At 38.9% G+C, this 27,555-nt stretch overlaps 1 protein-coding gene across 1 annotated transcript; it reads left to right on the forward strand.

Annotated features, from left to right (window-relative positions):
• Positions 1-926: 926 nt before the first annotated feature.
• LOC146756510 (AF4/FMR2 family member 4-like) lies at positions 927-27,176 on the forward strand. The gene is made up of 18 exons (XM_085524504.1): positions 927-1,064; positions 6,269-6,305; positions 8,026-8,074; positions 9,384-9,404; positions 9,957-10,011; positions 11,023-11,060; positions 11,400-11,562; positions 12,075-13,010; positions 13,691-13,779; positions 14,870-15,107; positions 16,983-17,080; positions 17,653-17,716; positions 17,865-18,001; positions 18,404-18,475; positions 19,581-19,674; positions 20,189-20,232; positions 21,071-21,291; positions 21,868-27,176. Exons 1-18 carry the CDS (start codon positions 942-944, stop codon positions 21,984-21,986), a joined length of 2,598 nt encoding a protein of 865 aa, XP_085380630.1. The 5' UTR covers positions 927-941; the 3' UTR covers positions 21,987-27,176.
• The last annotated feature ends 379 nt before the right edge of the window (positions 27,177-27,555 follow it).

Genomic DNA, 27,555 nt, shown 5'->3' on the forward strand with positions numbered 1-27,555 from the left:
AAAATGAAGCCAAGTGAGTAAGAAACTGCAGTGAAAGGCTCAAATGATTTTAAGGTGAAAAGCACAAATAATGTTTTTTTAAAAGCTGAGTGGTAGGTGGAAGTTGTGCCCAGAATGGAACAGCTGGTTTCATAGAGCTTTCAGATGAGCTCTGTGGCAGGATTATGATGCTGTATTTCTAATAATCAGGCAGCTGTCTGAAAATATGAAATAATGACTTTCTGAGCAGACACCTTTTTCATTTTACACTTAAATTGGAATAGTATTTATGTTCTGGATGCACCTACCATCATTTTGTAGATCAAGAAGCCACTTTTATAAATCTCTTAATGCAAAGTACAGCATGACACGTACAAAAAAGAGTTAGAGACCTTATTTATACCTTATTTTGTTTACTCCTGTAAGTCCTGGTGCTTTATGAACCTCAAAGGAAATCATTGCTGACTTGTTTGTGGATTTTGCATTTCTGCAATTTGACACGTTGCTGTTAATGCAAGCAGCAAGGCCAGGCTTCCAAGGAAGATTTGTAATATGTGAGATTTCTATGTTTTTGATCTACATTTTTGCAGTAGAGCACTGTAATGTGTGCTGTCTGTTGGGCTACCAGAGGGGCCGATCCTTCTGGATTTCCTGGAGCCTGGACAACTCCTGACTGCTGCATCGCAGTGCCAACAGAGCTGAAGGCTCCAACTTCCAGTTGTTTGCCTGAGGACTCTGTGATTTATTTATTTAAGTGCATAAACTGTCCCTGTCAGGAACAGATTGTAGGTTATAGCTGCTCTAAATGTGAAATGTTTTAAGCTGGACAAACTTCTTTTCAGTTTTGAGGAGCTGCAGTCAACGGGGGGTTCTTGCCTGGGATCTCTTGCAGAACAGGGTGTGCTTCCATCCTCCTCTTTCCTTCTGTGACCAGGGAATTGTTGGTTGTTTTTTGCAGCAACATGAACTGTGAAGACCGAAATGTGCTGCGTATGAAAGAAAGGGAAAGGCGAAATCAAGAAATCCAGCAGGGTGAAGAAGCCTTTCCACCCAACTCTCCTCTCTTTGCTGAACCGTACAAAGTTGTGAGTTTCTGCCATTTGTACAAATGTGTTTTTTTATTTTGTAGTGGAAATTGTAGGGAAATATGTGCTACAAATCTGTTTATATCTGAAATCTTTTCAGGTCCCAGTTGTCACCTTAACCAGCACTTAAGCAAGTATTGAAACTAAGGATGGACAGTTAGTTACTAATCATCTCCATAGGCAGATTTATGCTAATACTTATGAAGCAGGGACTATTTTCAAGGGAGGAAAGGGATAATGAGACAAGATAATTTATTTTTTGAAAAAACCTTTTTTCTGCTTCTGCTGCAGTGGTCATTAAGTGGTACCATTGAAGGTTTTCATTATACAGTTCAAAACTCACTTTGAAAACAAAGCCATTCCCTTATCTCTGTTTTGTTTGCGGGAGGTCAAACATTGCAGCTGAAGACTTTTCTCCCTCAGGAGGGAAGTTGTGAGTTTTTTGATTCCTGTCTTCCCTTCTGTTTGCTGTGCCTGATAACTAAAACCTACAAGTATGAAGCTAACTAAAGCTGGTTGGGATACAGTAAAACTGATTTGAAGGGCAAAAAAGAAACAACAGAAAAAACCCCAACTGGTTTTTCAGGAAAGAACCCCTATAACTGTGTTGGCAACAAGTTATTCCAGTATAAATACCAATTAAAAATTACATAACTGAGTGGTGAGGTTGAGCTGATGTTATTTTACTGCTAAGTAAAGCGTTGTCTGACCAATACATTATAGACTTTAAGGTGACAATGTCTACAGTTCTTAAAGTCTTCCATGCAGCTCACCTATACATTCTTTGAAGCACTGGTTAGTGTTTCAACTATTCTTGGTCAATTTAAGTGGTGCTGTACAGAAGTACTACTTAAAATCCCTGTTGAAACTTGCCTGAAGGCCTAGAATTTGGCTGCAGATTAAATAAATCCACTTTCTTTGCCCAGAATGAGAATTGGAATATAAGAAAATAACAGAACTGAGTTGGTGAAGTGATTGATCCATTTATTTGAAGTCAGCTGTAATTCATCTGCCTCTCAGGGGAAAGAGGAAATTTGAGGGAGAAAAAGATGAGCAGAGGGAGGGAAAGAACTGCATTACTGTGGTTGGTTGGGGAGAATTGGGTCACTGTGACTCTTTGTAGGGGTTTAAGATACAGGGATCTTCAGGCCATTTAATTAGTATTTTTCACTTGTGTGGCTGCTTGCCTGTTTCCTTCACCTTCTAATGCATGGGACTAAAAACTCTATTGACTGTGTAGATTTTAACAACGGCTTCATTTTTTAGAGAATAAGCATGGATTGGGCATCAATAGACACTTTTCATTTGGCTTTCTTTCTATCAAAATAAGTGTAAACTGTCAAAATAAGTATGAAGTATTGCAAAGTATTTTGGTCTTTTTCCTTCTCTTCTCTGCCTGTAGGGATTTAGTCATTATTTTCTATGAACAGGTGTCTTCTCAGCCTCTGCTAAGACAGTGGTAATCTCCTCTGTATAGGAAATCCTATTTGACGTGCAATCAAGAGGGCAGTTTTAAAGGGGCCTGTATGCAGAAGAACACATAGAAGCGGTTTTTTATTTGCTAATGGCAGTTCTTTCATTCAGCCCTTGGTAGTCTTTGATAAATAGATATGGCTGACATTTTAGTTTGCTTCCTTTCACCTGCCTCCCTAAAAAGCAATGCTTTAAATAATGCTTTTCTTAGAGTTCTGTGTCCTGGGTGTTTTTGTGTCTTCCCAGGCTGAAGGATAAATCTTCTTCACAGATACTTTGTTGGCCATATGAAATAAAATGAGAAAATGATAACAGGGCAAAGTTGCATTTAAATTTGATCAAAGATTTTAATAGAGTTGTTAGTTACTTCTTTGTTTGAAGCACACAGACAGACTACTTTTTAAGTTATCCAGCTTTTCAACATTTAAGAATTCAGAGCAGTGTGTGAATGGAGCTTTCCAAAAGGCTCCGACTACAACTCATGGTTGCTTTTTGGCCAAATGTTCCAGGCTGTGTGTTGTAAGTGCACATCCACCAAAGTGCCACAGGCTGACAGAAGGTTGGATGGTCCTGGTACTGTCACTGCCTGGGTAGCCCAGAGCTATGGGCAGCTTTGGTGTCAGCAGCCTGTGTTGCCTACGTTCTTCTCTCAGTGGCTGTTTGATTCAGGGGGGGAAAGAAAGTGTGCAGAAATACAAAGGCCTTTGTGCTGCAGATAGGAACTGCATAATATTGCACAGCCTTGTTGACGTCTGAACACAAAAGGGAGGCTGTGTTTTTCTTTCTGAATCTGTCAACCTTGGATTCTGTTTCTTCACAAAGTTTGCGAAAAAATTCCATGTATGGCTGCCCTGAGCCTTTCAACTTTCTGCCAGCCTATTTATTTTGTGTGCGTACATCTTAGCCATGGAACTTTGTCAAATTCTCTGTTTCCAAAGTCTGTAATTTCCTCTGCCTTCTCCCCTCTGTCATTCTTGGCAGTGGGATTTCTCCAAATTCCAGCAAGTTAGTGAGCCGTAGGCTTGTACAGCCTAGACCCGGAACAGAATTCAGAAGGCTGAACACAGCGCTGGTTTACTTGAATCAAGCCACACTGTTCTAGAAAATCTTATTCTCCTTAACTTTCTATTTATTTACAAGTTATATGCTGCAGCATCTCACAGCATTTCTCTTGTGTGCAGAAGTCTGGTACACTTTGCCTACATGTAGAAAATGAGGCTCGTTTTGGTGGATGGGTGGATTTTATGTCTAAGATTGCTGGCATAAGATCATTTTCCCTGTGTGCAGCAAGTGTTTGCAGGGACCCAAAATCCTGACTGGGGCCTGTCTGCATTACTATAAATATATCTTATAATTATCAGGAAGTCTTTGAATCAGAAGATAAAACTTCATGAAAATAGGTCATAAAAAGTTTTATGGGTGCTGTGAAAAACAGATTCCTGACTCTTGATAAAAATGTTATCCCATCACCTAACGCTCTGTAATTTCATCCTGTGTAAGTCTTTAAAGCCAGGGGTTCACAGTCAAAAAATGCAGAGCAGGAGGACTGGTGTGTTTGTAAAATATATTCAGAAATGCAGCTGTTTCTTATTGGATGGAATCTTTCCATCATAGAACAGGGAGTGTGATGTCACTGACAGCTGTTATGTCTGTGTACCTGAGCGGTGACCTGCAGACATCTCTGAAGAGGTGCACTGGTCTCTGGGTTTGCTCAGTGTCCCGTGCTGTAGTAGTTGTGAAGGCAGCAGTCAGTTGCGTCGATCCCTTGTGATCCAGAAACTTTATTCTGAGAATTAAAAGTGAGGTCTGACCTGGGTTGTCAGATATTAAATGGAAATGGATCCTATTCACCACAGCCAAACCAAAAATGGACAGGTAAGAATTATGTACCTGACTACCATTCTAATCACCATTTTGTGTCAGAGTCCAAGCAATGGTTTCTTACCTGTTGAAGTGTCTTCCACTTAACTTCTGCAATCTGCTGTGCTTTTGTGAAAAGCATTTCCATCCTTCAAAATGTTCTTAATTTCTTCTTTCTCAAGAAATTGGACTTGAAAAAATATATATTTCTGTTTATTTCTTTATTAATCTTTGAGTTTCTGAGAGACGTGTATTCAGAGGCAAAATAGATGGTGAGTTATTTGGAAGAAGTTGCACATTTAAGCATAACACCTCGTTAAAGTGCCCTTAACTGGAATACTGCCTTAGAAATAGGAAGCTGGCTGAGGTAAGCACTGAGGCAGACACTTTCTGTAGAATTTATGGTATGTACATTGATGAGAACAGTCCCAGTTACTCATCTTGTGCTCAGCACAGCGCAGTCGTTCTGCATATGTGGTATTTTGATTACTGTAGGGTCTTTTTTTTGGTTTTACCTACATTTTATCAGGTACTTTTATCAAGTATTTACCTACTTGTCTTAGTTGACAGGAAAAAGGAAACTGAGGAATCATGCTTGTACTCATTGAACCTGTGTGAAAGATAAGAATCAGTTTGTATTCTGAAGAGAGTACGGCTTTTGCTCTCTGTTGAAGTAAGAAGACTTCTGCAACTTGATCTTGACTTTGCAGTTTAACCATAGGTTGATTTTAATGTCTCTTCTTTCAGTCAGTAAAGATGAAGGGCATTGGGAACATCTTAAAGTTCCCTAAGAGGTTTTGTTTTTGAGAAAATTGGACTCTTTCTCCATTCCACTGACAATACTCATTCAAGTCATGATTTCAACTGCTGCCACTTTTGAAATAAAAATGTTAAAGGAAGTCAGATATATGTAAGTATGCCTTGCCATGTAGAGCTTTTGTGTGTTTATGAAGTTACAATTGGAAACTGCATTTATAAATTGCATCACGTCACTGAGCTGGCTGTTTGTGAAGACTGCTGTACAGCTGTGCCCCAAACCCCTGCAATTCACTGTCACAGAGTACATCTATCAGCTTGGTGAATTGACTCAAACATTCTCTGTTTTTATGCGTAAGGTCAGCAGTTGTCCTCATTTTAAAAGGAGGTCAGGAAGGTCCTATTTTAAAATGGCACACTAGCTTAGAAGTAGGTTTTCAGTAACACAATACTCTCTGATTATTTGTTTATTTATTTATTTTTTAACATTTCAAGTGTTTGATAACGTACTGTGTTTCAGGAGGCAGAATTGGGTTTTCTGGAACAGGAATACAGAGATCTTACCAGTGCTAGAATTGGCGAGGCTCTGTCTTTCAAGGCTAGTTTCATAGACAGCAAATCCACTGTATATCGAGGCAGGTATTTATCACTGTCTGTTGGCTTTTATACAGCCAGGTTGCTCAGTTACATGAGGATTTGGATGAAGGTGAGAAAGGGAAGATAGGGTTTGCAGAAGTTGCACAGTTTCTGGAGATTCAGGTACTGTGTATGACAACTGCACGTGGCCCATCTTCCAAGCAAGCAAGCAGGGACAGATGGGTCAGTGGGACAGATGAGCTAAGGATGCTCTTCCCATGTACTCGCTGCTCTGTCACTGCTGGGGAAGGCAGCTTGGGCCCAGGAAAGGGCTCCCTGTTTCTGTTTGGTTGTTACCACTGGGTTTTGTTTTTAGCATGTTGGTTTTCTTTGGGAGTAGGTGTTGGTTTTGTTTTGTTGTTGTTTTTTAAAGGATATGTGCCATCCTTTAAAGTCAGAACAATAGCTTGATTATGGCATGATTTTTGAGATGTTAAAATTCCCTTTGAAAAAACTCCTGTGATCTTTTGTTCCCTTAGGAGTCTCAACAGTCCAGTTTTGGCACTGGAGAACAGAGTAAGTACATTAAACTTCCTTTCCTATGTGCAGTGTTTTTGTTACAACTGAGTATTCTTAGTACCCCTTAAGAAGTCAGGCCATTAGATCATGAGACCTCTCCAGGCTGGTAATGGAATGGGTTGCACGTAAAAATTGTCCGTATTTTCTCAAGACTTATGAAATAAACACTTGATTTTATTTGTGGCTTCTTGCTGAGAACTGGAAAGTTAATAACTGTTGTGTAACTCACTCATAACTTCTAGAAAAGGGGAAAAAAATAAAATTGTTTCTTTAAATTGTTGTTATTTTTTTAATTCTCGAAAAATAGGCTTCCTTGGTTGATATGATTGAAAATAGCTGAGTGTGAAAACACCCACAGAGAAAACCCCTGGGTATGCTGGAAAGCAACGAAGTTCATATTTTAATAGAAAAAACACAATGCATTTTCTTCCTTTTTCTTGTCCACTTTCGCATTATGGATATGAAAATTGAAGAGAACTGCTCAAGAATTGTTAATATTCTTGAGTGTATTATCCCAGAATGTATTTCCAAAGTCTAGACAAATGCACCTTTTATTCCTATTTGACTGTGTCTTCATTTTGAATATTACTGAAATGAAGCATTTAACCAGGTAACATATCTGGCAAAAATGAATTAGATTTGTGCTGTTGCCTTCCAACAGTCTTACCAGTCCCTGTCAAAGTGATTAAACAGATTAAATAGTAAAAGCAGAATGGTTTATTCTTAGGTATTCACAAGCAGCTTAATCTAAACTCCTAATACAGTGGGGAATTAAGGAAACAAATTAAAACTTAATTCCATAAGGCTAGCCAATAGGTTACATTCTGGAAACAGCTGATCTTTAGGTATGTCATCAGGGAGGCCAAATAGATAAAAACACAGAACCATTTCTCAGCTCCATTTTCAGTTTTCTGTGACACTTCCAACAACCTCAGATATTGTTTCTGTTGTGCTATGTTTAGTAATTTACTAGAACTAAAGAACAGGGAAGGAAAAAGAAGACAAACCAAAAAGCAGATTATATCACAGTGTTCTAACTGTAGGGTTTGGTTTATGAGTTTGCTTTTTGGATTTAAAGACTTTTCATTCACTAAAAAGCTGCGTAGGAATGCTGAAACAGATTAAAAACTTGATTTAATTGATCTCCTCAGCATGTAGAGGGTAATAGAATAATTTTCATGGGAGGGTTTGGGCTCTAAGGTCCCTTAGATGCCATCCAGTTCCAAGCTTCCCCCCAGACCAAGCTGCCCAGGTCCCACCCAGCCTGGCTTCAGGGATGGAGCACCCACAGCTCTCTGGCAGCAGTGCCAGGGCTTCCCCACACTCTGACTAAAGAATTTCTTCCTAATATCTAAGCTAGACCTATCCTCTTTTACTTAAGGATTGTCACTTGTATCCTACCTTGATAGAAGCAGAAGTTTTTCACACCTTCAGAAACATATTAAGTGTGTGTTGGTTTAGACAGCAACGATTTAAAAAAGCCTTCTAGATTTTCTTGATTAAGGTCATTGCTTCTCTTGGCAGTCTGTCTCTGCTCCTCTCTCACTTGGTCAATGTGTGAGAGGCTGCACCTGACGTCAGCTGGTCCCTCTTTCTCCTGTTCACTCCGCCATTCTTGAGTTTGTTTGGCTAAGCCTGTTTAGTTCTGTCCACTTTGCAGTGACTGTTTTGCTGTCTGTGTTCAAAAGAGTACAGCGTTATTTCTTTTTCCTTCTAGAACGATATAATCCTTCATCAAAAACATCCAATGGCCATCAATCCAAATCGTAAGTAGCAGTTGAGAAAACATTTCTCACGTAACAGTCAACTTTTAAAAGATTCTGGAAGTAGCTGTTTCTTTACCAGAATGTGTCAGTTCTTGCACACTCTTTGTCATGCTTTACACTTAACCGACAGGAGAGGGAAAAAAAAGTTGATTTCAACCTATTTTCAGGAACAGTAGGGCAAATAATGGCACACCGGTGTAACAGGTGCGCTGTGCCTTCCTTCCATCCCCCTGCTTTCTTCTCAGCTGTAGGATACTGAGCAGGAGTTTGGCCCTAGGAATTGGCTGGTGAGCTGGAAGTGTATCAGTGTGTGAGAATGGGCACGATGGGACAGGATTTACTAAACGTGCGTTGCTAAGCTGTCAGCTGGAAGCAGCTTGTTGCAGTTGCACAAATAGGATGAGGAACTGTTCTGTTATTAGAGGAGACAGTAAATTAAGTTTGAGATCTAGTTAAGTTTGTACGAGTAGTTACTCATTCTCTTAAGTGACTGACAGGCATTTTTATTAGTTGCGTACACAGACCTAACATTATGCTTCATTAATCAGACATCAGAAAGAAAAAATAAAAAAGCAGCAGGAAGAATCTAACTGTCTTTTGCCCTATTCATACCTGAAAATTGATTACATTCTGTTTAAATACAATTTCCAAACAAAAAATGCCCATTCCACCTGATGGAATGTTTACTGAAAGCAACTGCAGATTCTGAAGGTATTCTAAGTTAGTATTTGTGATGCAGTTACGAAATGAAGTTTAGTTTTTCTGTTTACATTTTTAGTATTAATAAGATTAAAAAACAAATCATCTGTGAGAAAGAAATGGGAAATAATTGAAGAGTGGCTTGTTCATTTATTTATTTATTATAGACTATGTCAGTTCCTTAAAACATGAGGTTTCAGATGTTTATACACAGCCACTTCAATAAGTGGTAGCAGTAGGAGTTCATCATTTGGCTTTTCTTTTGTTATAGCAGTGTAGTCCTCTATGAAAGGGCTGTGCTGGTTCCAGAATGGGAGGGTGTAGGAAGGTGCAAGAACTGGAGTTAGCACTTCACATTAGTTAAAGTGAGGTGCATGGGAAGAGGGGTGAGGAGATGTTTGCTGTGTCAATAGAATTTCCGATAAAGCGATTGTGCTCTGTTAAGAAAGCGTTAAAAAGTGAGATAAATGCATCTTTTGATAAGGGTAGCAGCTGAAAATAGATGTCTAAGTAGATTCTCGAGGTTGCTGTTTCTTTTCAGATTATAAGTAGAACAGCTGTACTGTGAAATTGGGAAGTATTCTAATCCTTTCTTATCTTCTTTCTCCAGATGTGAATCGAACCAGACAGAGTAAGACGTTTTATTTTTGTAACGAAGGTGTTTTTAAATAAGCACAAATACCCCACTATGTTTTCTTTGTGTTCCTGTACTTTCAGTGTCATGAAATAGTATGTGTATGTATGACTACCCTAAATAGGAGCAATTATACCTTTGAAGAATAGTAGAAAATTTATGATGTCGAACAGTTGGGATTTTGCCACTAGACATGAAGCAATCACATTTCTTAATTCAATGGGAAACAGTATTCTTGTCCGTGGTGTGTAAGAGGTTGAACGCAGATGTTTTAGCTCCACCTGCATTAGTAAAACGTGTCAGAATTCCTTTCTAAACTTTAAAGAACGAACAAAGGAATCAAAGCACTACAGCCCGTAGTTTTCTTTAAAGAATGACTTAACTTGCCATTCTTAGACATTAAATGTTTTAAATGGTAACTTGTGGATTTCACCCACACACCCAGCTCTGTAGCATAAACAGTAACTTGTTGGAATATAGAAGAGTGCTTTGAATGTAATTAAATTACATGGAAAAACTTGTCTCACTTTCTCCCTTTTACTTACTTAGTATGTTGAAAGATGACTTAAAACTTAGCAGTAGCGAAGACAGCGATGGAGAGCAGGTATGTTCACAAGATACCAAAGATTCAGTAGAATAAACCAAGTGTATTGATGGTTTGTTACATCAGCAATGTTCAGTAGTCCAACAGCAAACTGAACAGCTGAAGGAGAATTTGCAATTGAGGTACGAAAAACAATTAGCAAGTTTTCAAACAAACTTCAGGTACTCTAAAATGCAAATGTGAGGAAAATGATCTGGTTTTGTGAGAACAGTACTTTTTTTTTTTACCTAGGGACTCATGCTTTGATGATTTCAAATGGGCTTTCTCTAAATGTGGAATGGAAACAGAGTCAGTTTCCTAACACACACAATGGGCTGCCACCTAAGGGAGAGCCCCTCATGTTCTGTGCTGGCTAAAGAGTGCATGGCACACAGATGTCCATGCAGCAACTGTTCAAGATAAGAGCTGCTGTGTGTGTCTTTTACTCCCAGGTTGTTTCTGTAACTATAAGTCTAGCAGCTCCTTTATTTTTATCGTATCTTTTGCTCCTTGGCAATATTAACTCTGTGCATCTCCAGCCAGAGATGGTGTTCAGCCTGCTGAATTAAACATACCTCTTGAGTCTGTGCTACCCAGCAGAAGTCCATGCTGCTTTTTTTGCTGTTCTCAGTTCCGCTGTTTGTTATATTTTCACATGGAAAACTTGAAGATGGTGCATTTAGTTGTTTAATTACTGGGGCATGGAACATTTCTGGAATAGCACAGTAAAAATTTGTATCATCTGGTTCTAAAACATGGCATGGGGGAGTGGAGAAAATAGGAAATCTCAGAACTACTGTCAGAATATGGAGGGTTCTGAGATGACACGTTTGTGGTAAAAGCTTGGATAAAAGAACTGTGATTTATTTTTCCTTTTGTACAAGCCAAAGGCAGGCAAATTTAAACCTCTGTATTTCTGAATTAGAGCACTCTTCAGGCTAAGTATTTAGAATCTTTAAGACTTGATATCAATACTTTGCAATGTAATTGCATATGCTTCTAGAAGCCTCATGCTCTTCTTCTTAATTGCAGGACTGTGATAAAAGAGTTCCAAGGAGCACACCTGGAAGGTAGGCATTCCTTTACTTTCTATGCTGCAATCCAATGGTAGTGATGTTTGGTCCAGTCAGCGCTTCTGGCTTGATCTCGTTTCTAAAATCAGTGTTAGTTGTTTGTCTTTGATTAGACCAGAAGGTGATTAGAGTTTAATCAGTGGCCAACACATATTCTGCAAATATTATACTGACAACATTGTGAAGGGGGGAGGGGAACAAGGTGAATTGTGCTCAGTTGAACTCTTTAGCAAATGTTAGTTAAAATATTACATTTTATTCTTCCTAATGGAAGAACTTCCAGGATGCCTTTGCACTGAGTAATGTTTGTTTATTTTTCTTCCTTTTTGTTTTCAGTAGTTCTGAACCTTCACAACATAACAGTGAAGGAGCAGATAATTCTAGGGATGACTCAAGCAGCCACAGTGGGTCTGAAAGCAGTTCAGGATCTGACTCTGAAAGTGAAAGCAGTTCCAGTGATAGTGAAGCTAATGAACCATCACAGAGTGCATCCCCTGAGGTAGGATTTGTCACGCATTTGGGCTGTCATCAGGCATTAATCCTGAGTTTTAAAAGCAGAAAAAAATGAACATGTTCTCGGTCTCTTTTTTTTTTTAACAAAAACTTGTCAAGTGTAGAATTATTTCCACATATTTCCACATATTCTTTTGCTAAAGTACCTGTAATTTGACATGATAACTATATTTTCTATAAGCACACATTTGCTATTTGAGGTGATTTTTACCATAGTTATCTGTTGGAGTGCAGAAGACATGGGAACAGTAGCTTAAAGACCAGTAGCTTTTAGTCTGGAATGCCATGGCAGCAAGTGCTTCCTGTGGACTGCAGTTCTTCTGATTGAAGGAAAAAGCAGACCTGCTATCTGTAGTTATATGCATTTTTCATTAGTTACTGACCTCAGATGCTCGAGTGCACCGCTTGCTTTGGCTTGCAGCACAGTAGGGCTGCAGAAAAGATGGAAGCCACGTGAAACACTGTATCTAACAGTGCTTTATTGAAATTTGTTTTTAGCCGGAGCCACCGCCAATAAACAAGTGGCAACTGGATAACTGGTTGAACAAAGTTAATTCACATAAAGTGTCACCAGCTTCTTCTGTGGACAGCAACATCCCATCCTCACAAGGCTACAAAAAAGAGGGACGGGATCAGGGAACAGGAAGTGGGTACGCTGATCAAAGCGGATCCAAGGACTCGATTTCTTCAACACCAGGGCGAGATTCCAAACCCACCCAAAAGGGCTCAGAGAGCAGTCGTGGCACGCAGAAATCACCTGCCCAGAGTGACAGCTCAACACAGAGGAGGACCGTGGGTAAAAAGCAGCCCAAGAAAGCAGAAAAGACATCTGTTGAAGAGCCTAGAGGAGGTCTTAAAATAGAAAGTGAAACCCCAGTAGACATGGCAACAAACATACCTTCAAACAGGCATAAGGCAGCCACTAAAGGTTCCAGAAAACCTAATATAAAGAAAGAGCCCAAATCTTCCCCTCGGCCTACAACAGAGAAAAAGAAATACAAGGCTTCAAGCAAATCTGCCCAGAAATCCAGGGAATTCATAGAAACAGATACCTCATCCTCTGATTCAGATGAAAATGAAAGCCTTTCTCCTTCATCACAAACACCCAAATACTCCGAGAGCAATAGGACTCCTGTTAAATCTTCCATGGAGGAGGATGACAGCTTTTTTCGGCAAAGAATGTTCTCTCCTATGGAAGAGAAAGAGCTTCTTTCACCACTCAGCGATCCTGATGAAAGGTACCCACTTATTGTGAAGTGGGTACCTTCACAAAATGGATACCTGAGCCTCTTATCAAGAATACCAGAGAAGCCTTACAAGGATGCTGATGTGCCCAAAGTGGAAAAGAAAAATGTGCCAGAGAAGCATGCAAGAGAATCTCAGAAGCAGCCTTCTGATAAGAGTTCCACAAAAGGCAAAAGGAAACATAAACAGGTAACAGTATCGTAAATAAAATCTTGCCTGTTATCTTAGCCTTTTAGTATCTTGCTAAAGGGGTTAAGCATATGGCCCAGTAACCAATGTCATACCTCACTGCAGTGGCTCAGTAATTTAGGAGATTACTTTGCCTACCTATTCTATGTAGAATAAATTGATCCTTCCTGTGCCGTTGTAATAGGGAATATTGGAGTTTTCATTCATGAAAGGCAGAGGGTTGTACCTTTAGATGTGTTAGCACTGTAGCTTGCATTCCTGGAGGTAGCACAGATTGTGTATCCTCTTAAACTCTTCAACTTTAGGATTAGGTTTATATAAAAATCTGGTCTTCGACATCTCTTACAGACTCCATGGGTTTTACAGTTCCTGGCATTCATAAGACACCTGTGTTTGACTCCCCAGCATAAAATCTGATTTCGTACCAAAGCCTTTGGCAGATTTTTGTTATTTCATAGTGATATGCGTGTTATAAAATGAACAACTTGAGACTGCCACTTTTCAAATATATGATACAAGGTAGTTGCTTCAGGGGATGTTTCTGTAGCCTGTACAGGTATTATTCTGTACGCTGCAAGACGCCCACTGAATTAAATCCGTTAAATGTGAAAAATTACTGTCTTCGTGAAGCTGTAAATGTAGACATTTATCTGGATGTGTTTCTTGTTTGCTGTATTCAGAATGAGGATGAAAACAGAGCCAGTGAAAGCAAGAAAGCAAAACTGGAAGAAAAAGCTCCATCAGGACACAAGACTTCTAGCAGTAGGGAGTGAGTATCTTGCCTGTCTTTTCAGCACTGAAGGCTCAGAGTGATCAAGGAGAAGACTCATGCCTGTATCCATCTCTCCCTTACCTTCTTCTCCTTCCTCCACAACAAAATGTCTCCTTACTAATCAGTGGGTAATATTTCATGGTTTCTGATTCTTCAGTTTGAAGTTTCCATTAGTTGTTGGTGGAAATTCATATCCATAACTGAAAATATTGACTAGGTAAACCCTACTATGAAGGGTTCACCTTTTTCAGATCAAACAACAGACAGCTGGTATAATTATATCATGGAAAAAAAATTCTCTACAGCGAATATTTGTTGAATTACTGATGTGTGAGAAGCTGCAGCTTCTGGCTACAGATGCTAGAAGTCTTTCTGAGTTAAATGCCTTCTTTGTTTCTGTTAAGAAATGTAGAAAAAATGGATGCTCGTCTGTCATGGTTTTTTTCCTTTAGTCCTGATATTTTGTTTTGTTGCTGGTGTGATTTTCTGAAGGGCACTTGGTTAAATGCAACAAGATGGTTTTTCAAAAACTTCATGTAAATAGTTATTTTGTGTACTGTTCTCTGTGAAAAGGGATGCCAGAATTAGCAACTGGAATCCTCAACAGCCAAGGTAAGACTGTACCAAAAGGCCAATGGATTCTAGAGAACAGTTATCTGGGCCATCTTTTTTCTGAGCTGTTAGGCTGACTTGTCTGCAATAGACAGACTGGCGCTAATGCTGGCATTCATTTCTAACATTACAAGTGTTTAGGGTGTTTTTAAGAACTGTTGAGGGATGTGGTTTTATGGTTAGAACTTGCCTTCTGCGTTTTCAGGTCAGAACAGATAAAGTGGTGAAAACTAGTTTAATCAGGCTTCGTAACGTTTAGTTACTGTGGTGATAATTTGCTTCCTCTGAATCTGTCTTGCTATGTTTAACATTAAAAATCTTGTTTTATTATTTTTTTTTGGGGGGTGGGAAAGGAGAGGGAAAAGGCTTAAATGGGGGAAGGGTGTGGAGAGAAAAAAAGAAGTGATGCTGGATTTTTGTTTTATTTCTATTTTGAAAAGTAAAAAACAAAACTGAATGTATTCATTTTGTCCAGGTCTTTAAAACCAAGTGCTGTTAAAGAGAAGGATTTACTGCCATCTCCTGCTGCCCCAGTCCTTCAGAAGGATTCCAAACAAGAGCACGGGTCCCGGAAGAGGACAGCCAGTCAGTCATCATCCTTGAAGTCCAGCAGCAATGTTAGTAAGGACAGCAGCAGTGGAAGTAAAAGCTGCTCATCTTCTAAACAGAGGAAGATAGAGGGAAAAGGTTCTGGCAGTGCTAAAGAAACAAAGGTAAAGGGCTTGTTCTGTGAATGCCTTGAACTTATTTCTTGGCTTTGCATTTTGACGTGCAGTGTCATCTAAATAATTTGCAGTTGTTGAAATGTAATTAGTTTCAGATTTGCCTTGTTTCGTACCATGGTGCTTAGACTCTAAATTGGAAAATAACTTAGGAGATATTGTCGAATGCTAATGTTTATTCCTACCAAATATTTATGTTAATTACTAAAGTGCATTTAGTCATCTTTTGATGACAGATGCTGCGTATTTGCTGTTTAATTTGTTAATGAGAAATATCACTACAGATCTGCTCACACTGAATGAATAATGAGGTTACTCTTATTTCGCTGGAGCAAGTACAGATCTTGTCCTCGTTTTAAGGAGAACAGGAGCTGGGTCCGTGCACAGTGCTGAGATACAAAGCTGTGGCTCTCATTTTTCACCCTAGGATTCTAGAAAGGTTCATCTGATTCCAGATCAGGATGGTACAGAGCTCTCTGTGGTTAGAGTAGAGAAAACACTGTGGAAAAGGTGATGCAGAAAGTGTTTTTTAAGCAACTTAGATTAAGAACATATGTAGTTGAAGGGTTTCAAAAACATTATAAGATGATGATAGTGTAAGGTCATGATATATAATGTGCTTTTTCATTAGTATATAAATGTGTATTACTGGACAGGAGTAAACTTGTGAGCACATCTGGGTATCTTCATAGAGTAATTTCTGTTGTATAACCAGATTTGAGTGTAATATGTTCAAGTTGGAGGGATTTCACCTTTATCTTTGGGATTCCAAATGTACCATTTCTCCTTGATTGCTCTGAAGTGTTCAGGAAGGGTAATTGATTTGGGGAGGAGTGAAGCAGCAAATTGCCATCGGCAGTGGCAGAAAGTAGCTTAGTCATTAGGGTGGAGTCCATGCAATATTTAAACTGGGAGACCTGCTGGATTAATTTACATGCCATTACTGTGAAATTTTAGAAACCTGGGAAGGTTGTGTGCATCGGTGTCTGCACTTACAGGAAGCCTGTAGATAGCAGATTTGCATCATAGACTGCTGCTCTGGCCTTTCCTTATTCATCAGCATAGAACTGTCCCTAAACCAGCTGTTAACTTGTTTGATGTTTTTCTTTTCATACTTTGGAAATGCTGCATTTCCCTGCATGTTTTGGTGGTGTTTTATGTTACACTGGTAGTTAGGGCATTGCTGTGCAAGTGCAGTGCCTCGCAACTTTGAGATCCTTCTAATTAGCAAGGATCTGATAAAGGCAGGTTATTAAATACTCTGTGTAATTGGCCTTCGGTCACGATGACTCCAAAGAACTGAAAGCACACTGAAGCTGGGAAATTGCCTTATGCTGTTGATCTAGTGAGAAGAGATTCACTTAGAATTCACAAGATGTTTTGATGTCCCTTCTTTAGCCTGAAGTGTCACATTGAGCCATGTAAAATTAAGGGGAGCAAGGGCAGCATGTTGTGAAGACAGCTGTTATTTCTCCTTGAAGTTGGTGTTTCTGAAATACTAATCTTTTCTACCCAGAGACATTCAGTAGTTTATTGTTGAAAGACATGAGAAGTCATAGAAGTATATATAGCCTCTTTGTTCAGAGTGGAAAATCATGATTTAGCAATAAGGGAGATCTCCTAGTGTAGTAGGGCTCAGCTTAATTATAGCCTCTGTGTCATCCCCTGTGCCAGCATGAGATGAAAGCCTCAGGGAAACTGAGTTATTGTATGGTGAATGGCAGCTAAAGCAGCTACTAAACTGAACTTACTGCTTACAGAGTGTGAAATCATGGGAAAAATGTGTACAGTAAATTCCTCTTTGTCTTTGAGAATATAAAAATAAAAAAAAGTCTTGACATGATTCGGTGACCATTTTCCTTTCAGGAGAAGATTCTGAACAATTCATCGAACTGCCCTCCTGTTTCTGCTCCATCTACAGAGAGCTCAAAGTCCAGAAGAGCAAAACTTGTTTTTGCTGACAGGTAAGAAAAGCAGAGGGTGCCTTTCCCTTTTTGGGGGTGCTAATCTTGCAGCACAGTGAGCTCTTCTGTGGAGAAGGGTTGTCCTGTTTGCTTCACAAAAGATGCTGAATACTAGTTCATGCTCTGGAGATCTGCATGCTGTTCTGCAGCAACGTGCTTCTCTGCCTGCTTTGTGCACCAAATATTTGGCAGATGGTGCACTCCTTGAGGAGAAACTCTAGTCTGCCCTGTGTGTTCCTGCAGAGCGTGGATGGACCAAACAGTAGATCTAAACAGTCCAGGGTTGTCCTGTTTTTAAGTGTTGATGTATCCATCACACACTTTCAGGATATCACTGCTGCCTGTTCTCTTTTAACAGAGTCTGCTTTGCCCATGGTGAGCAGTTGTTGTCTTTGGTAGCAAAGAGGAGCCTTCATTTTTTGAACCCAAATGGGATTGTGATGCAGTACCTCCTGTTATTGTAACTTGAGTTAGAGGGGGATGAAGTGAAAGCTGTAACATTAACAAACTTTTGTCATAAAAGGAAGTACAGAGTAGGTGGTCTGACTCCTTAAATGTGTCTTCTATTGTAGGACTTACTCAGCTAATCATTATTTACAGCAAGCAAAGAAGTTAAAACATAATGCAGATGCATTGGTAAGCAAATCTACAATGTTTATCCAGTATTTGCACATTATGCTGGAGTTTGTTTACTGCTTGTGCTGTGTTGCTGCCTGTCTGTACTAGAACTTTCTGGTATTTCCTCTCAATATTTCCCTTATTTTTTTTTATCCAATCTTCTCAGTCTGACAGGTTTGAGAAGGCTGTGTACTACCTAGATGCAGTGGTGTCATTCATTGAGTGTGGGAATGCATTGGAGAAAAATGCTCAGGAATCCAAGTCCCCATTCACTATGTATTCAGAAACTGTGGAATTAATCAAGTAAGCGCTGTAAAGCACACACAGAACTCAGATGGTTGGGGAAGAGGGCTGGAAATCAAAGCTTCTGCATTTTACTCATGTTCTGCCACTAACTTTTGGAGTCCCTTGCTCTGCACTAAGAACGGATCACTAGCCACTTTGTTCCAGTTACTGAAGCTTCAAGTGTGTTCTTGAGGGCTGAGATCCTTTATTCCAAAGTTTGTGATGTCTTAACAATTTGTGACATGTGCAGAGCAGAACTATTCCAATTATTGCCTAGCCACGTTCTGTTTAGGGTCTGAGGGAAAGACCTGAAACAGTGAAGGAGTTGAAAGTTGAATTTCATAAGAACTTGGTGGCTGATAAATGATTGTATAATGTTTCATTTACTTGATAGTTTTCTTGTTGGTGATTTGTTTATAGGTACACTATGAAACTGAAGAATTACTTGGCACCAGATGCTACGGCTGCAGACAAAAGGCTAGCAGTGCTTTGGTACGTGTATCCTGAACTTTATATTACACACTGATTAATTACACACACAGATTTCAGTCTGTGAAATGCTGTCTTACACTGAGTTTTCAGGTGTTTTGAACCAAATAGGAGTTTTCTGTTTGACTGTTCAGTACCATTGATGCTATAGATCGATTACTGTAAGGGCTTGTTAACAGCAAAGTCTTTCAGCTATTAAGAAAATGACTGACTGACTTCGACTTTGACTTCCATAATGTTCTGTCAGTTACTGCTTTTATTTTAGAACGTGATGTCATTGGTAACTTGTCGCATGCAATGGAATTGTTAATATGGCTAAAAATGATAGAGGTGCCTTTGTGAATTTCATTATCCTTAGTGTTTTGATAAAGTTACTGTTGATGAACTGAGCTCTTCATTTGCTCTCTTTGTAAATTATAGTGTTCCAAAATAACAGACTACTGTTGAGTTGGTTGCACGGTCAGCTGATGTTGGGCTGTGACCTAAATGCTTCGGGAAACTTTGAGATTACATTAACAAGCAAACTGTTGTCTGGTCTTGGCTTTAATTTTAGTTAAATAACATAATCAGAGCACACTGCTTTACTCATTTGAATGAATTTCCAGTTCTGTTTTGAAACTTTCTTGGAAAGGAAATTATCTATTGGATTTGGGAGGAGTAGCAGAAGGAGGGTTTGGGGTCTTTGCTGTGTGTTCACACAGTGATATGGCAAAACTTGAAATGGCTGTTAAGAACTGTCATTTGCCTTCTGGACTAATTAAATGGCTGCAGCAAGCAGTTGAACAAAGCTGACTGTGTCAGGTGGAAAAGGGAGGGGGGACTATAGCAGCATGCACCAGATTCAGTGTGTCCTGACATGAGAAAAAAGTGAAGGCTGTATCAGTAAAGTCACTGCAACCTAGTTTCAGCTTAAGGCACAAAACTGTTCTTTACTTTCTTGAGAAGTAAAGGTGGTGTGGGACTTTGTCTAGTTACAGTTTGACAGTTGGCTGTTTAGTGTTGGGAGAGAAAAGTTTTTAAAAACATGGGTACTCCATTTTTGACTTTTGGTATGTTGTGATAAGCCTGACTTTAACTGGAAATGTTTTGTTGTTCTGTCTTTGGTTAGTCTTCGGTGCCAATCTCTACTATACCTAAGGCTTTTCAAACTGAAAAAGGAAAGTGCATTGAAATATTCTAAAACTCTGACTGAACATCTGAAGGTAATTGGATATATATTTTCTTCAAATATTAAAAAACTAATCAAATTGAAGCTCTACATTACTTAAAATTCCTCTGCCTGGTATTCAGATTGCTGCACGTGAACTTCCAGTATGCCCTAATTTAGGAATGTACCTTGAAAGTACATTCAAGCTGAGCAGTTTAAAGCTGGGAGGATACAGCATGACTATGATGTCATCAACCCATTGGTCCTAATGATAGCTTCCTATTAATATTTTGGTGCAGCTTTTAGTAAATTTAGTTGGCTTCAAAGAGAATTTTAATTTTGTTGTTGATATAACAAAGTTAAAACTTTGCTGATTTGTGTCTTAGTCATCAGTGAAATGGATGCTTTTCCCAATTTTGAAAGTACTTTGATATTATTTAGGATATTTTGATATTATTATATGCTTAAAAGAAAAGCCATGAGAACTCATGTTCAGAAATGAGCAATTAAACAACCAGATAAAATATAATTAGCTGAGGTATAAACATACGTTTACTTTTTCCCAACAGAATTCCTATAATAATTCTCAAGCACCGTCACCTGCTATGGGAAGGTAGGTAGTAAAAGTTTACCTGTATTTCTATGTTTATAGCTCATTCTCCACATAAACTGTGAGTTTGAGGTGCTCAAAGAGCAGCTTTTACTTTCTTGAGCTTCTGTTGTTTTTGTTCTAATTTCTAATTGTTCTAAGGTCTAGATTTTGATCCCTTTGTTCAGGTAAGTGTTCTGATAAGAGGTTGAGAAATGTGCTGTACAGAGATATTCTCAGGCAACTCCTTGTTGGGAGGAATGAACAAAAAACTTCTCAGTGTGTCCTTAACACACAGGTCACTTGTCTCAGTGGTTTGTTGTTTTATGTAATGCTTTTGCTCTCAAAACAATAGCTTTATTAGTGCTGCAGTGATGCACTTGTAGCCCAGATGGCTACAAGTGCTTTCACAGTAAGCTCTTCCATGGTACAGCAGTTTACTTCTGTTCTTGAAACCTGACAACAGACTTTTTATAGATTACTCTATCAAAACAAAACAAAAACCAGAATTTTAGGAGGGCATTTCAGATATGCATCATGTTATTTGAAAATACAACAGCAGTATAATTGCCTTGCTTTAATTTTTTCATTATTACTATGTGAGGTTCAATTTATTTAAACAACAGATTTGATTGAAAGATGCTGCATGTTGATTTGGCTGTGAGGCTAAAATACAGGAGCTGGAGGAACATGAGAGGTTTTCAAAAGCTCACTTGTTTTAGGGCCAGTCCTGAGTTCTCAGTGTGTGAAGTAGGAGTGCCTTAGCATCCCATGTTCTGAGCTGTAGGAAGACATTTGCATGACACACCTGACATATCTGTGTGCGTGTTTTACAATGTAATGTTTTCCTTTGGATAAGCAGCAAGCCTGTTGGTATGCCGTCTCCAGTCTCTCCAAAGCTGTCTCCAGGGAATTCAGGAAATTACTCCTCTGGGGCAGCCAACCCTTCAGGGAGTGGGTCTTCGGTGACGATCCCCCAGAGGATCCATCAGATGGCAGCCAGCTACGTCCAAGTTACATCCAACTTCCTCTATGCCACTGAAATTTGGGACCAAGCTGAACAGCTGTCTAAAGAACAGAAAGGTAAGGGTAGGCAAAGGCAAGTTGTAACCTAAGATGTATACATTGTGTTAAATTCTAACAGGTTTTCAATTTTGGAGTTAACAGTGCATAATGATAAATAATTGGGTCCTTTGTAAAAGAAAGATGGAAAGTAATTCCTTTGGTGACAGCGATGCTCTGGGCTGGCTGTCCTGGTTGTCAGGTGGTGTTGGAGATCTAACATTTCCTACCAGCTATGCTTAAAATAAATAAATAAGTCTTGCATTTCCTGCAAGTTTTTCTCTTTAGGAAGTAGAACTTGGTGCATTTCCTTTTCTGAAATCCTGGAGTGAATATACACATTCGAGGGAGAAGGCCAAGAATGCTTTGTAACAGTTAGGCCACAGTGTAATTATGCTTACCTTCTGCAAAACAGTAAAGAAATGGGCTTAGAAAGGATCTCTTTCTCTTTCTTCTGCCATCTTCAGCCGTCTTTCATTTCTTTTGCCTTGATCTGCAATGTTTGTGCTGAGGTGGTGTTCTTTTAGGGAGAGCAATATTTCACTTACGGCAGCCAATGAGAACGACTGTGCCTAATTTGTGTTTCTGTTGTTTTAGAGTTCTTTGCCGAACTGGATAAAGCTATGGGCCCTCTGGTTTTTAACTCGAGCATCATGACAGACCTAGTGTGTTACACCTGTCAGGGACTACACTGGTTGCGCCTGGATGCCAAGTGATACTTCGAACTGAAGGAATGGAAAATTGAACACATTTTTCTTGCTGCCTCTGATTTATCTCCACAACACTGTGTCATGTCAATAAGGAAGACTGCCATAACACATTGCTTAGTTGACACTAAAAACAAAGAATGCTTTCACATGTCTCCCATCTTGATTTGTGTTTTGTGTTTTAACCCAAAACGATCTTGTTAATGAACTCCTTCAGTATTCCCTTTTTAAGTTATTTAAATATTTTTAAATTTGCGACATATAAAGGTGTAGCTTGGCTAATCTATCATGGATGGATCAGTCATTGGAATTCCCGTCACAATACGTAAATAGTCGGTTTAAATCCTATTTATTTTAATTTTTTTAATTTTAATTTTGAAAAGCCCAGTTTTTGGGTAGTTTTTAGCTGTTTCTTCCCTAAATTTTACCCTTCCAAGTACTTAGGAAAAATTAAACATAGACACTTTATTTAAGTACTCTGTGAGCTTTGTTACTCTGTAATGTCTTGTGGTGGTAGAACCTGTAAAAGGAATTAGGATTGATAGGTTCTAACGTGTAGAAACACCATACTTTTCATGCCTAATGCCTATGATCAACTAATAAATGACAGCTAGAGTTTTATTATTGCAGAATTTGTACTAAATAGAAAAAATTCCAGATATTCTTCTACGTATTAAAATACTTCATTTAAATGAATTTTAAAGAAATTTATATGGACAAAAAATTTAGCTGGTTCTGACTTGGGTTGCTTTCAAGGCAGTTTCAAACCATTGGTTAACACTATAGCAAATCATGAAACAATTTGAATGTAATATCAGAGTAATGGTGTAGGAATGAACTTCGGTCTGATAGGAAAGGCATATAGGAAAGGTTTCTGAAATGGACAATCTTGTGCTTTTTTTTTAATCTCTCTTCATTTAAAACGCATTTTGTTAGTCATTTTTTGACACTTGCAAAATCAGCAGTTTTGTGGTGAAAAAAACCAACAGTAGTTAAATTCCTACCAGAACTGCCATTTGCAACTTTCTCATTGACTGGAAAATCAGGAATCTTAAGTAGAGACGGAGGTCCATTTTTTTTTCTGCCTGAAAAAATGTCTGGTGGTTAATGGACACTACAGCATAACAGTGCAACAGCCATTGTGGGGTGGGGGAGCACACCTGCTATTACAGGGAAGTTGTCTAATCGTTTTGATGCAGAATGGATTTAAAACTTGTATTTACCCCATGTTAATGAAGGTCCCATTCGTGTTTGATGCATTTGATGGAGCAGAATATTCATTTGAGAGGGAAGCGAGTTGGTGTAACAGAAACAGTTTGTGGAGTTGCAGTCGACTGCTCTCAAAACCAAAGTACCTTTCCACATGAGGTGCTTGTCTGAGTCAAAGGTTTAAAATGCTACTGCTTTCAGTATTGCTTAGTGCCCCTAACATGTCTGGTGTGCCTTATGCCTTACTTTTAGATGAAGATTTTATGAACTGTTTACAAGATGTTTTACAGCAGGACCAGGTGTACTGTATGCAGTGGTCTTCTGCAGTACTTGGGTAAAATTCCATTTCTTTTTCAAAAGTACCAGTGTCTGTCATGCAAACTGACTTCTCATTGCAGTGGTCTTCTAAAGAGTCAAGCTCTGAATACTTTAGAGTGCGATTGTGGAATGCTGCTTTGTTTTATCTCCCATTTAACCCTTAGTTCTGTACCAGAGATGAACGTGCACGTTCAGGAAAAAATATTGCACTAAAGTTTTGTGTCGTCATGGTTAAGTGCCAAAATCATGGCAACCTCAAAAGAAGGAATAGAATTCTACGCTACTTAGTACTGCAGTATGTCCTATGGGCTTTAAGAGTTTAGAAGTTTTGAAATGAGTAACCTACTAAAAGGTAGCTGCATATTCGTAGAGCTTCCTTTGTGTTCCAGCGTGTTTTGTACTTCCAGAAGAGCTTTGCTACATACGAACCAACATGTGTTTGGTTAGCGGACCTGTGACTTTTCCCGTTAGAGCTGAATCACTGATCAGGTCTGTTGGTTGGAGCATCCTTTTTATTAAATCACTGTGCAAGATTGCATTCTTTTCGTGTTTGCTGTTAGAGACAAAACTCTGTACCCTCAGACTCTGCATCCTGGTTAATAGGACACTGTCAACTAATTTTTCCTTTAATACTCTAAAGTGCCTAGCACTCTTTTGACGCTATATAAAAAATACGTTTGTAGGAGTTGCATTCATAGTTGTTTTTTTTTGTGTAGTGCTGCACCGGCCGGTGCGGCTGCTTCCAGCTTGCTCCTTTGTGCACCGTGACCATGACTGTAAGCAGGAATGGTCTCATCTCTGGGAATTTATTTTCTCTTTTTATTTCCTTAGAGTCCCACAAATACCTTTTAGTGTTACACGCAGTTGTCTCTTACAAAAATGTTTTGCTTGTCCCCAGGTCAGTGGGTCTTTGGGTAACTGAAAGACTTCTTACATTGTGTTAAAATGTGGACCTGGAATGGCTGACAGAATCCGTCACAGGGAAACATTCCCTGGAGTGCTGCCCAGGTTTTCTGTCTGTATGGGAGATACACAGTGGTCTTGTTATTTGAAAAATGCCTTACTCATCTGTGGCTATTTCAATCAGAGACACTTAAATTTCACACTTCCAAAAGCATATCTGATTTGGGCTTTACCATTGTTTCTAAGACAGAAGTTGTGTACTTTGTCAGATTTCATAGCAATTAAAAAAATGCAAATACTGAATATGCTTCCATCCCGGTGCCACGATGCAGACTAACAGTCCAACTCTGTCCTTTTGTTAACCTCTACACAACAGCAGTGGAAATGCAGACAGCGTCAGCACTAAGGCAGGCTGCGCTGGTGGCTGAGGAGGGGATCCCTCACTCCCAGCTTCCTCAACGATTCCCTAGATGATTGGATCTTAAGCACATATCAACACTGAGATCTTAATTCCCTTACCGAACGTGGTCCCAGTTGGTGAATCTTAAAAATGGCTTAATCAGACTAGGCTTGCTCAGATATCACTATTATTTGGATTTGCTGTGAAACTTGCAGGTTCCTAGATGGTAAGGTGCAACCATTTATACTTATAAACAAATCTTCAGGACACCAGAGTAAAACAGCCCGATACTTTTATTTTGATTTGAAACTATTAGCCATAAAGTAGAGCGTGTGAATGGCTCTTCTTGGCTTTTGATGGCAGTATGCAATTTGTATTGTATGTGTCTTTTAACATATATGTATATATATATGAAATCAGTCTGTCCAAAGTATATGTTATACTTGTTTTTAGATTATGGTGCAATTGACTATATTGATATATTATTTATTGAGTGCTGAGTCACCATCTTACTGGTGATAAATCTTGCATATTATACAGGAGTGCAATGTATATTCCTTTAGATTGCTGAGGCTTGATTGCTGTGATAACAAAGGAAAAGAAGAAGAAAAAAAAAAGCCCTGAAATGTATTTATGAATGGCCCCAACATACAGAGTCAGTACTTTATGGGAATGATGTGCTTGCCCGGGGCAAGTAAAATAAAGCCGTAGGCAGATAATGATGTAGTTTTCCAGAATGGGAAACTATTGGAAAAAGAGACTACCTTTGCTGTATTTAATATTTCAGTTACCTAACAGATATTTACTGTCACCGCAGCGTTTATGTTAAGGGCCTGAGCAAGTCAAGTTTGAATTACCCATTGGGGAGTAAGCAACTTCCAAATTTCTAGATTTCTGACAAAAATTTTGGTCAGGGTTTAAATTATTCCATCTAATGAAACAGTGTTATGGAAACCTGTATGTTAATGCTGGATATCTTGAAGTGTGAAGACTAGCCAAAGCTTTTGGTGGCCAACTCAGACAAATACAGAGCTGTTCCAGGAGGCAAATCTCCACAGTGTGAAAGTTACCTAAAAGCAATCAATCAATCAGGGAATCGTGATGTATGTCAAACTCCATTACTTTTCAAGGAATTGGTTTCTGATGCCACGATGCCATTTGAAAGCAGCGGTATTGGGGGTGGGGGGAGGCAGGGAGGGAGGGCTTAGCGATGTAATAAGTACATTTTTCTCTCAATACGAGCTCTGGTCGTTGCTAGATCAGCTATCGACAGCATTAGTTCTTTGCTCTCTGCCGATCTCAGCTGAGTTTCAATCGAATACACTATACTGAACAATTTGAAACGCTGTGTTACAGCGTTAGGGTTTATATAGGCCATCTTTATGTAAAAGTTTTAATTTCATCTGGAAACTTAATGGAAACGTACCTACTCCTGTCATACCTCTCTGCGTTTGCTATTGGAGCTGATACGGGCAAATTGGAATGCAGTGTTCCCCGACTTGGTTTTTATATGCAGCCCGGGGAATCGGTGCTGTTGGGTGCACAGTACTTCTGCAGCGCTTCTTTTCGGCTGCATTGATGTTACACATCTGAAAACTCAACTCTAAGGACCAGGCGTGACTTTTGCAAGCACAGTTCCTGACATTTGTATCTGGTCCCCCTTTTAAATTGTTTTAAGAAATTTTGTATATGGAGGATAAAGTGCTTATATATTTATTAAAAATCCTTTATCTTAATTGAAATTATTATTTGATGAAGAAGGGTTTTTTGGGGGGAGGGTTTGTGGGTGAGGGAAGGTAACTTTTCACCTGTCTCTTATAAATGAAGCCCTTGTGAATCATACAGAAAGGTACTGCTAGTAACTAATGGGATGTCTCTGTTTCACACTTTGTACATGACAAGTCCATGTGTTACGTTTTGTTTCTATGGGAATATTTAGGCGTCCGTCTTCAACCAAAACCTAAAGAAACACACCAACTGTGATTTTATTTGTTGCAATACATTTGAAATTTCAAAGGGTACTTTGGGGCTCAAATTAGGATTTCTAAGTCAGTATGTGCATTTCACGTAATAAAGCTGTTAATGGTGAGCAAAGTATTATATACTAACTAGATTTTTTCCACATCTGTATAGTATATTCTATGTATTTTGTGGTATTGAGATTATAGAAAGTTTAGTGTCTGAAACATGCGTTTAATGTGTATTTTTAAACAAATTTATGGCAATTAAAATATTTGGAGAAAAGGGTATCACATTTCAATTTGTAAAGATCTTTTTAACTACTGTGTCATTAAAATGCTTTGTACAATGCAAAACTGTAACTGGAGAAACTAAGTTTAATAAATATCAAATAGATTTTCTGTATTAAACTTCAAAGTGGTCCTGTCTGTTGAAAGGGCTGCGTGCTCCCTGCTGCTGTATTTTTAAGCAGAGGTTTCTTTTTTGACCCCAGCACTCTGCATAACAAGGGAAGATACCGTCCAGTATGTGAGGTATGTTGAAATAATGGGATTATTCAGACGGGGAGGTCAGCTTGGGACGTAGGCAATTTTGATTAGAAATAATTTAAAAGTAAATACTTCTTCCAGTTATCACCAGATATATTTAGTATATTGAATCTGCTAGCACTATTATTATCAGTTTGTTTGCTCTCTCTTCTAACAGGCTTTTATTTGAAGTCCGGCTAAGAGTTCAGCTATTGAGACTGAAATGAGACAGAAGCGTGATCAACTTTACACACTTGCCAGG

The sequence above is a fragment of the Coturnix japonica genome, chromosome 27 (genome assembly GCF_054131305.1).
Source record: "Coturnix japonica strain WE chromosome 27, WE-NBRP24, whole genome shotgun sequence".
Taxonomy (NCBI): Eukaryota; Metazoa; Chordata; class Aves; order Galliformes; family Phasianidae; genus Coturnix; species Coturnix japonica.

What these genes read in the sequence shown, in the direction of transcription:
- LOC146756510 (XM_085524504.1), top strand. Translation starts at nt 942, where the DNA reads ATGAACTGTGAAGACCGAAATGTGCTGCGTATGAAAGAAAGGGAAAGG. An exon ending in GCAAAAGGAAACATAAACAG is followed by an intron (nt 13,011 to 13,690) that starts GTAACAGTATCG and finishes TGCTGTATTCAG; the next exon opens with AATGAGGATGAAAACAGAGC. An exon ending in GCAGTGCTAAAGAAACAAAG is followed by an intron (nt 15,108 to 16,982) that starts GTAAAGGGCTTG and finishes TTTTCCTTTCAG; the next exon opens with GAGAAGATTCTGAACAATTC.